The following is an 11,562-nucleotide window of genomic DNA, read 5'->3' on the forward strand; positions in this document are numbered from 1 at the left end:
ATATACTTCCAGGGAATACCTCACTGTGATTTCCCATCCTTGAGACACGGTTCCATCTTCCGTTCTCCACTGGCGGAGTGCGCCTCCCCTTATCAAATTGGCACTTAGGCGGCATCTTCCCTCAACCTAAAGCCCACAACGCTTTTTGTGACATTTTCTACCTTAAAGCCTTTAGGAGTAAGTTCAGAATAATGTAGTAACTGGTTTCTAGTGCTAACTGCTTTGCAGAGCCCTGTATTACAATACAGTTCACCTACAGTTCTACCTAGAGAGGACATGGGACTGAGTGACATCACTGATTGCCACCAAAATGGAAGAAGATACAATTCTACCCACTTCATGCTGGCTGGCCATCCAAGGGTGCCTTACTATGCCAGGGAAGCCTACCCCAGTACCCTCTAATGTTCGTATAGTCACACAGGCAAAAGCACTTAGAAAGTAAAACAATACATTTATTGTAATAAAATCAATCACTAGAATATTATCTACACACAGTACAAAAATGCCAGGCAGGTTCACCACATTATCTGTCCCTTACACCACTAGCTTAAGAAGTTACAGTCACCTGGCTGTCCTGACTTGACGACCTATGCATCTGCCGATGTATTTCACTGGTAGAGAACGGCAACTCAACACTAGATATTGCACCCTCCAGGAATCAAATCACAGAATGACCATCGTCTACACCCCCTGGAGTGGCTCCTTACATCCAAGGTCAAATTTTCAGTGTTTTACCCTCCTTGGGGAAACCCCTGGCTCTCTCCCTCTTTAAACATTGGCGGGTGTTGGATCAGGGGGTTGAAAGGGGAGTGGAGATGAGCTGTGCTTCCACAGAAGCCCCCGGCTGTGTTGCAAACAACATGCCTGGACTAGTCCCAGGGAGAACAATGGATACTAACTGGCCTCCCCCACCACCAAAGATATGGTAGCAGTCAGCCCCTCCTAAAATGAACCCCTTACACTACTTTGTGATGTCACAGGGTCCCCAGCTGGTCCTTGCTTCCTGTAGAGAAAGGAGGGGGAGAATGAATTTAGCTACAGCCCCCTCTACTGTATCCTGGAATCTCATTATTACCCATACCCTACCTAGCTTCACTTTAAGAACAGCTTCACTGCAATATCAACAATATACATTAAAAAATATACATATTTACAATGAGTTACAATTTCCCCTTATCCACATGTAATTAGACACTGCAGTTGTACTCTGGTGAGCTGGGGAACAAAAGCCAGGGCTATAACAAGTACAAGCTATTAATCCACATTTTGTGAGAAACGAGAGATAGGCTGGTCAAGGTGTTATCAAACTCGTTTCGTCACATATGAGGTTAAGTCTACATATTGCATATTGGTCCAGACAGAATGCAAAGGTAAAAAAGTGCTTAATGGGCTATATGATCCAGTCACACACAGCAATGTTTTGTCCGTGGGTCAAAGAGGGTCGTTGTCATGTGTGAACTATGTAAACGGTGGTATCAGAGTAATCTAGGGAGGTTGAGAAATATTATAAGCTTGCCTGAAGAGGTGGATTTTCAGAGAAAGCTTGAGGGTTTGAAGACCAGAGGAAAGTCTTATAGAGCGAGGGAAGGAATTCCACAAAATGGGTACAGCCTGAAAAAAGCCCTGTAACCAGTAATGGGAGCATGTAATGGAAGTGTATGTTAAGTGCAGATCTTATGCTGAACGGAGGCGTCGAACTGGGAGATATTTTGAGACAAGTGAGGGGATGTATGTAGGTGAAGTTTTGTTGATGGCCTTGTATGTTTGTAGAAGTATTTTATATTGAACACCACCCTGTTTATTGAGTCTCCTAATATACTCGGTGCTGGATTTACTATTCTTACGCTCAGTAACCTTGGACACTTCCAAGTTGGCTGATGATCAAGAATATAAAACATAAGTACATTGACCCCAGTCAAACAGAACAGAAAAAAAATACATGCCATGTACAGTCATGGCCAAAAGCTTTGAGAATGACACAAGTATTGGTTTTTACAAAGTTTGCTGCTTCAGTGTTTTTAAACCATTTTGTCAGATGCTGCTATGGTATACTGAAGTAAAATTACAAGCATTTCATAAGTGCCAAAGGCTTTTATTGACAATTACATTAAGTTTATTTAAAGAATCAATATTTGCAGTGTTGACCCTTCTTTTTGATGACTTCTGCAATCCGCCCTGGCATGCTGTCAATCTACTTCTGGGCCACAAACTGACTGATGGCCGCCCGCCCATTCTTACCTAATCAATGCTTGGGGGTATATTTAATAAACTGCAGGTTTGAAAAAGTAGAGATGTTGCCCATAGCAACCAATCACATTCTAGCTGTCATTTATTTAAAGCATTCTACAACATGACAGCTAGAATCTGATTGGTTGCTACAGGCAACATCTCCACTTTTTCAAACCCACAGTCAGTAAATATACCTCATGGAGTTTGCCAGAAGTAGAGGGTTTTTGTTTGTCCACCCGCCTCTTGAGGATTGACAACAAGTTCTCAATTAAGGTCTGGAATGTTTCCTGGCCATGGACCAAAACTTTCGATGTTTTGATCCCTGAGTCACTCAGTTATCACTTTTGCCTTATGGCAAGGTGCTCCATCATGCTGGAGAAGGCATTGTTCATCACCAAATGTTCTTGGATTGTTGGGAAAAGTTGCTCTTGGAGGATGTTTTGGTACCATTCTATACACATGGCTGTGTTCTTAGGCAAAATTGTGAGTGAGTCCACTCCCTTGGCTGAGAAGCAACCCCACACATGAATGGTCTCAGGATGCTTTATTATTTGCATGACACAGGATTGATGGTAGTGCTCATCTTTCCTTCTCCGGACAAGCGTTTTTCCAGATGCCCCTAGCAATCTGAAAGGGGATTCATCAGAGAAAATAACTTTACCCCAATCCCCAGCAGACCAAGTCCTGTACCTTTTGCAGAATATCAGTCTGTTCCTGATGTTTTTCCTGGAGAGAAGTGGCTTCTTTGCAAACCTTCTTGACACCAGGCCATCCTCCAAAAGTCTTTGCCTCACTGTGCGTGCATATGCACTTACACCTGTCTGCTGCCATTCCTGAGCAAGTTCTACACTGGTGGTGCCCGATCCCGCAGCTGAATCAATTTTAGGAGACAGTCCTGGCGGTTGCTGGGCGTTCTGGAGCGCCCTGAAGCCTTCTTCACAACTATTGAACCTCTCTCCTTCTTGATGATTCCATAAATGGTTGATTTAGGAGCAATCTTACTAGCAGCAATATCCTTGCCTGTGAAGCCCTTTTTGTACAAAGCAATCGAGACTGCACGTGTTTCCTTGCAGTTAACCATGATTAACAGAGGAAGAACAATGATTTCAAGCACCACCCTCCTTTTAAAGCTTCCAGTCTGTTATTCTAACTCAATCAGCATGACAGAGTGATCTCCAGCCTTCCCCCTATCAACACTCTTACCTGTGTTAACAAGTGAATCAGCTGGTCTTTTTGTGGCATGGCGGAAATGCAGTGGAAATGTAGTTTTTGGGATAAAGTTCATTGTCATGGCAAAGAGGGACTTTGAAATTAATTGCAATTCATCTGATCACTCTTCATGACAATCTGAAGTATACATCATAAAAACAAAGGCAGCAGACTTTGTGAAGAATAATATGTGTGTCATTCTCAAAACTTTTGGCCATGACTGTACACACTTAAACTGAAATGTATTGAGTCAGACTGTCCTACTGGAAAGAAATACTGCACAGATAATTCAAAACTGAAAGATTAACCACTAAGACAGTATTAGCTAAATTTCTGTGATTTTCTAATGAGAGGGGAATTAACTGTGACAAGAAAAGTGAAAATCATATTAAAAAGATATGATGAAAACTTGAGATTGAGATGAGTTCTATCGCTGTGGTTTAGCCATAATACAATGAAATGGCATAAAAGAGGAATGAAAAATTGCAACACAATTAGTACACATATGTTAAAGAATTAGGTTGTTGCCTGGGTCTCGTCACATTGTGAATACAACAACTGAGTCACTTTGCATCTACACTGGCACCGCTGCAGGGTGCTGAAAAATAACTAAAAAGAATTTGCAGCAAACGTTTCTGCAAACGCATTTTAATTTCATTTTCATTCTCTAATGTTTCAAATGACTGATCACATTAAACAAGGTATACCACATTTTGTATGACATCCCTATTTTATTCTAGAGAGACTGATAGGAAATCATAGTGTGCCATCCCACCAGTCCCCAGCAACTTGACAACACAACCGTGGCACTTAGTCCCTTAACTTTCACCGTATGCAAATCCCAGGCATCCTGCGTCACATTGCAACTTTTGACAATAGGGTGAATAAATGCAGCGAGATGCACCATGAAATTCTATTTGATTTTCAGGACATTCTGTGGGCTAGATCTCCGGACAATGTGCTTGAAACACACACTGTGTGATGGGTAAATAATAATGTATTGGAAGGACTAAATAATATACACACTAAAGTGTAATACTAGTAGGTGACTATTATAGCAGTAAAACTGTTAACACAATTGTTATCTTGCTCCAATATTTATTTGTATTATCTTCTGTTGGTATATTGCTGATTGTACAGTGCTCGGAATCTGTGGTGCCTCATAAATAAATGGTGCTAAATCCTATATCAACGCTAAGGGGGGTATTCAATTGTCCGCGGGTTCGAGCGCGGAATACGGTAATCTCTCGCTGGATTTCAGCTTTTTCTACCTCTTTCTCCCCTTTCTCATTCTTACCTTCCCCAATATCCTTTCCCAAGGCTACTCCCACAAAACAACAAAAATAAACTGCATCATGACTTCATGTTTTTTTCTATTTTGTTTCACGTGGCATAATGTGACATGTTCTCCCTCTCTGTCGTTCAGATTGGAAACCATATGTGTTCACAGGAGTGTATACGCCATGTGCTGTATTGTGGATATTTCTCAGATGTTACCTATTTGTGTCTATGTTCTCATATTCATGATGCAGTTCAAAATAAACAAAAATATCCAGATGTGCCGATATATTGATAATATTTTAGTCATATGGAAAGGTCCATAAAATTCCATTATGTCATTCTGGATTTAATCCAGCTTTCACATACTACAAAACAAAAATATTGCATTTCCTGACTCGATTAAGAATTATATTATTACAAAATCACAAATGGAAAAGAAACATTCCTTATGGACTGTTTAGACAATAAAAAAGAAACTGTAGTCAAATCTCAGAATTATTTCCAATCATCCATATAGAGTTTTGACTAAACGTTACTCTGAACAACGGCTTATTACAGAGCGTGACAATTCTATTTCCATCTTGTTAATTCTTATTGTTCTGATACTGTCAATCAATCGAACGAGTCTGAGAATAAATTGTCTGGGGCTTTTCATGCCACATAACAGCAGCTGGCAAGATTAAACAGATTATGAAACAGAATGCACATATCATCTATAATAAACACATACTCAAAACATTCTTCCAACTATTTCTAGACAGGGTAAACGCAGCTACCACCAAAGTCACCACTGATATGAAACTACACTAATGGACTTTTACAAATTTCTACAACTAATTTCACTAAATAGTCTAGAGCCGTAATTTAGAATTCTAGCGCCTGGGGGCGAGAAAGACAAATGCCGCCCCCCTAGCCCTCAATTTTAACCAAATGCACCTAAAATATTCCTAAATTGCGCCCCCCTTCAGCGTCGCCCCTGTCGCACAGTTACGGCTCTGCTAAATACAATACATATATATCTGTCCAAAATAAGACACCTTTCTATTCACAAAAATCATACACAATGTGTAGAAGTGGGAGATTTAAGCTAATCTATAAAACACAGTTTTACTGAAAATGTGATTTTACAACATTCCAGCACTTTTGTCCTCAGTGCCTTGGCAATAAAACATAACCCACACACAGATGGCAAAAATAGATTCAGAATATAAAAGAGGATGCAAGAGGTTGGTGCATTACAAAGCCAAAAATCTAAATTAAAGTATAAATGTAGCTTTTTAAAAACTTACACATATGAATACATACAGAGCCTGATTCATTACGGAACATAAACACTGATACGTGTCGTATTTTGCGCAAAGTTGCTCTGCACATGCCCAGAAATACGAACTATACATCAGAGAACACAAGTGTGTGTGCAATTCATCTTCGAGCACAAGGCCACTTACGACAGCCTACAACTTCATGGGGGGATGGGTGGGGGTATATGCACATAGTCACTTTATCACATACTTACCAACTTTGAAATGTTGGTATCTGGGAGCCTGCGGGGGAGTTGGGCGTGATGGGGGGCGGGCCTCCAAAATGTGCTTCATTTTGGACCTGAATGGTGGCATGACACAAAGGTGTCATTTGACAGCGGGGGGGCGGGGCCAAATGGTGAATCGCGGCGTTTGGGACCTAATTCTGCCCACTTCACTAGGAAGTGGGCACTTCCTAGTGAAGTGGGCAGATCCGGGAGATTGCCACACTCTCTCGGGAGTCCGTGAGACTCTCGCAAAATGGGGGAGTCTCCCGGACATTCCGGGAGAGTTGGCAAGTATGCTTTATCATAAGGGTGTGCCAAGCTCGAACATGACTAGCAGTTTTCCTGTTGTTTCAGTTGCACCAGCTACAAGGCAGGTGTAAGTGTTCAGTGAGAGTGATGACGGATATATATGGATCCTAGGACATGTGTTTGCAATCAAGAGCAACTGTAAAAATGCATTTTATGTATAGTAGATATTAGTAACATCATGATAAACTGTGCTTCCTGTAAAAATAATTTTTTTTTATGTTTTTTTCATGACTATATTATTAACAGGTGAGAATAATTGAATATTTTTTTTTATTATTATTGTGCATTCTTTTGGGACTGTATATATTCCACATATGTATTTTGCAGTGTATTCTTTGTAAGAGCAGAGCATACCAAGAGCCATATTCAACACGAGATGTATAGGTGAATATGGAAGTGCGTATGCCCAAATTACGTGCGTTTATAAAAAACGATCAATACATTTATTTTGCTTGACTTAATAAATCAGGCCCACAATGTAATGTATCCATAACTTCTACCAAACAGCTGGGTCATTTTATCCCCAATTGTAGACCCAGAATCAGTCTGTATTACCCATCACCAGGGTAGATTCACTTCCCTGTGGCCCGCGCACTATTACTGTTACTACGGTAATGGCTGCTCATTATTACCGGTATTTTCTCTGTTGATTTTTGCTTGCAGCTCTGCGAACAAAAATCTGCGTTAAAATTACCGTTGTAACGGTAATGGTGCGTGGGCCACGTTGTTATCGCAGAGAACTGAATCTACCCCATAGAGTCAATTTTTTTTTTTTTTAAATACATTGTTAAGTAATATTCTGGGTGTCACCCCTGAGGAAGTTGTTTAAGGAAGCGCACTTTGAGAACTATCCTTTTCAGGACATTCTGTGGGATATCATAGTTGCTTACCAGGAGACTCCCGAATATCTGGAAGTCCTCCCGGATTATGGACACTGCGTTTAGTTAAGTGGTGGGGGTGGGCCTTATGCCGCAATTTACGCGTCATTGTGGCCCCGCCCCCTGCTGCTACAGGTTATCATTACATTTAGGGGTCAAATGATGCAATTTACCTCCTTCCGCCCCCACTTCCCGGATGCCAACTATGGGATAGATCTCTGGGATCAATAATGTGTTTTTTATGAAAGAAAAGAAAATACACAGTGTGACAGATAAGTAATAGTGTAATGGGGGGACTAAATAAAATACACACTACAGTGTAATAATAGTAGACGACTCTTACTAACAGAAATTGAGTGAATGCATGTACAGGTGTCTATGACATCTTGCAATAGCCTGGCACTCCTCAAGATCAGTCTGTATGAGACTGATCATCTGGCAAATGCTATTGACAATGATTGGCTACGGACAGTGATGGGCCCCAGCTCTGACTTACTCTCTGCTTCCCTGAGTGAAAAGGTAAGTGGGAGGTCTTAGTAGCAAATGGGGTATTTGGCAACATGTGCGGATCTGAGTGGCATAAAGGAGGGAGTCTGAGTGGCATGTACAAAATCTAAGGGCCCCGGCAGAAATCTTTGGTGAGCTAGGGAAGATTTTTTTTTTTTATAGATATAAAACTCGTATTTGTAATTACGATGACGCCCTTCTTATATGTTGAGTTTTGAATATGATTAGCCATTTGCTATTATGTTGAATTAACAATATAATGCTATACTCTACTTTGGATAGAAATATGCCTTAAAAAATATTAAGAGGAGCAATTTTACTCCACATAAAAAATAAAATGTAGCACGACCACTGAATACTAGTTAAAGTCTGACCCTAGGAACTAGCGTTGTGTTTAAATGAACACTTAAATTAGTCAGCTTAAATAGAAATCGTATACAAGCAGAGTGTTGAAGCCAATTGTGAAACATAAAGACAGAGATAAACAAAGTGTAAGCTACCTGGTGTGTTATCTATGGTGCAAAGTTTTCAGAGCACCACTGACATGACACATAGCATTAGCTCATTAACTGTGACTCAGTCAGAATGAGCCTGTTGAAACAGCGTACAATCTATGATCGAGGAATATAGGGTACTGTGACTAAGCTCCTTCACACATATCAGCTGTTAATGAGCTTTTCAGCCAATAATGAATGCCTGTAAAGTGCATTAAAAATAGGAGAAATGTTTTCTTATTGGCCTGTTCCCAACACTGCATTCTAACATTTAAACGCTGTCTTTACAATTTTAGAAAGCAAATTCAACCTACTTCTCATGAATTAACATGTGTTACCAGCAGAATAGATTGTATTGGTAAAAGCATGAACATACTGTAAAGAGCGCATTTATTTTCATGCATTTTTTTACCCATTCTCCCAGTACATAAGTGTGATCAAGAACAGGGCGCCTTTTTACCATCAGAACAAGTAAGTCATTCTCAAGTAATTGATACAGCAGTATTTAATCATTTCAAATTTCTTTTTTAAACTAGGGAACGCAAGATTAATTGTTTAGCAATTAGCTGACCATTAATCAAGTATGCTTAATACTACAGAAAGCTGCACATCAGCATGCAAATTGATACTGATTATTTTCTACGAACAATACTTTATGTATGAAAAAAATATCCTTTTGTTTCCTTGCATTTATTTTTAATAGAATACAATATACGTTTTAGAATATTTGCGAATAGTTTTGGATTCACACTTATTTAATTGTCCATTGTGATTCGAGTTTGAAATTTAAGAACATACTTAAAACCTAGCATTGTGACACAGCACAAGTTCAGGGAGTGGAGGACACCATCTCCACCCCTCTCCTGGTTTGAGGTTCAGCCTCTCGGGTACCACAGCACAGAGATGTGCCATTTGGCAACCTAAGCACCCGTCTAACGACCAAGGAGGGGCCTGGATTACTCTAACCTATTTTTAGGTGTTCTTCATTGACGAGGGGAGGGGAGCAAACCAATCCAATATGTTGCCTAGGGCTCCACGAGGTCTTAATCAGACTCTGGCTTGTGGACCCAAGAATTACACAAAGATAAGTATATACTTTCACATTATCCACTCACCCAGTATACTTTATTGTCATAAACCTCATCTCCTTCTGCTTGCATGTACCTGGACCAAGGAATCCTAAGTACAGCACAAAACAGAATAAAGGGGATTTTTTTCTAAGGACAACTAAAGCTATACAACTGCATAACAAATCGAAATTTGAACCACATACTGTCTACATTTATTTATTGTATATCTAATTCTTTTTAGCTATTGACTCTCATTTGGAAATTATGTATTGTCATTTCCATATCTAGTGTTCATACTGAACAAACTAACACACAAACTAAAAATACCCTCTCTCAATATTATCATCTGTACTGTATCTTTAATTAGCATTAATTTATGTTGATACATCTCTTTCCAGGCTCTGAATTCAGCAGCATCTCGCATAGAAAGAGAAAGCTTCTCACTGCATCTCTTCCAAATCCGGCCTCTTCTCTACATCACAGACTGTAACAAAGGGACCACACATCTAGGAACAGTGTTGAGACCCCTATCTTCAGAAATGGCAGCATTAAAGGCTATATAAACATCAAGTGCAAATAGTATACATCATTAATTACTTCACAAGGGAGATCTTTATTTTCAGAGTATCCCACTGCATAGCATAATGTTGGGCACACATCCTGCCACATCAGTATACCAGTATACTAATTTTCCGAAGTAGACTCACTGGTCCTGAGTCATTAAGGAGAGCAAAGCATAACAAAAAGAGTAACCTTGTACCTGGGCATTACCATGTTGCATTGGAGGGTGAGGTAAAGAGTAATTTTAAATTTCAGTATAAAAATAAAGCTATCAATTATTTGTGTGCAACATGATAAAAAAAAGCCAGTATTTAACTTCTGTGCAAAATAATAAACTAATTTGCACCCCTTGCACTGTAACATGGTTTCCCAGGAGCAAACTTACTCTTTTTTTTTCTGCTCTGCTCTCCTCTGACTCAGGCCCACTGTGTTTGCATATAGAATTGCACTTTATTTCTAAACTCTCCCAAGATCATTTTTTTCCTGTTTCTATTTTGGACATATTTATGATTATACATTTGTAAACACAAGCCCACTGTAATTTACAGTGACGTTTTCCAGAGTGAGAGTATGATATAACCCTGAAAAACAAGAGTGTCACATCAATTGCTGGCGACATGTCACGGTTGCCGACCCTCACAGATTAACTATCTTGCAGGCATAAAGGTGTCAATAAGCTATTACCTGCCACATAGGCCCTACTAACTATTCATTTTGACCTAGGAATTGGCAAACTAATTTGAAGTGTGGTTTATGGCAACATGTCAGGTGATGAACTGTATAGTATGCAACCTCAGGCTAGCTGCAAAATACCAGGAGTGACCCCGCACTGCCCATTAAACTGATATCCATTCTCTTCACCATAGGTGGGACTTGCAATATCCCTTGGGAAACACGAAGACAAAGCACACAGATATTTGGATTTTGCTGTGCATGGGCCTTTATAGTTAAAACCTAGTTTCATTACAATTTATATATGAAGTACTGGCAATGTTAAACACATTTTGTCAACCTTCAGCCAAAATACATAAAGGGTTAAGTTTTCATGACTTCCTCATGTGAACTGCATATCTCAAATTGTGCAATACCTCGACTATTTTTAAGGTGGACTGGGGAACATTGTTGAGAGCTGGTGCTTGTTTGACCATTTCACAATCAGTTACTGTAAGTAAAGACGTAACATCTGTTGTTGGTGTCATTTCTGTGCCCTTCTAGTTACACATGGAGACACTGAAGTGTCAATGCACTGTTATTACTGCCCTTTAAACTATGAAGGTGAGCTAGTTAAGTGACTTTGTATTACCTGCGCCCCTGGCTTTATCCCATACCACAAGTTGCAGTTTGTTGGCCAGTTCCTTTCTCAGGAGGTGAGCACACAGGCTTCCTGTCAGCCCAGCACCAACGATCAGTATCCTGGACATGGTTCTGCTGCAAGGGAATAGGCAGCTCAGGAATGACAGTGAGTCTCCTCCACACATGCACAGCAGCAGCTGCTG

At 40.0% G+C, this 11,562-nt stretch overlaps 1 protein-coding gene across 2 annotated transcripts in view; it reads right to left on the reverse strand.

Annotated features, from left to right (window-relative positions):
• RNLS (renalase, FAD dependent amine oxidase) overlaps positions 1–11,562 on the reverse strand; it is a 107,925-nt gene extending 96,363 nt beyond the window's left edge. Inside the window, exon 1 of one of the 2 annotated variants that reach the window (XM_075216396.1) lies at positions 11,370–11,562. In XM_075216396.1, the coding sequence (XP_075072497.1) occupies positions 11,370–11,544 (175 nt within the window). In that variant the 5' untranslated portion in view covers positions 11,545–11,562. The remainder of the gene's footprint in view (positions 1–11,369) is intronic. The other variant, XM_075216397.1, reaches the window with a different exon arrangement.

Source organism: Mixophyes fleayi, chromosome 6 (assembly GCF_038048845.1).
Source record: "Mixophyes fleayi isolate aMixFle1 chromosome 6, aMixFle1.hap1, whole genome shotgun sequence".
NCBI lineage: Eukaryota > Metazoa > Chordata > Amphibia > Anura > Limnodynastidae > Mixophyes > Mixophyes fleayi.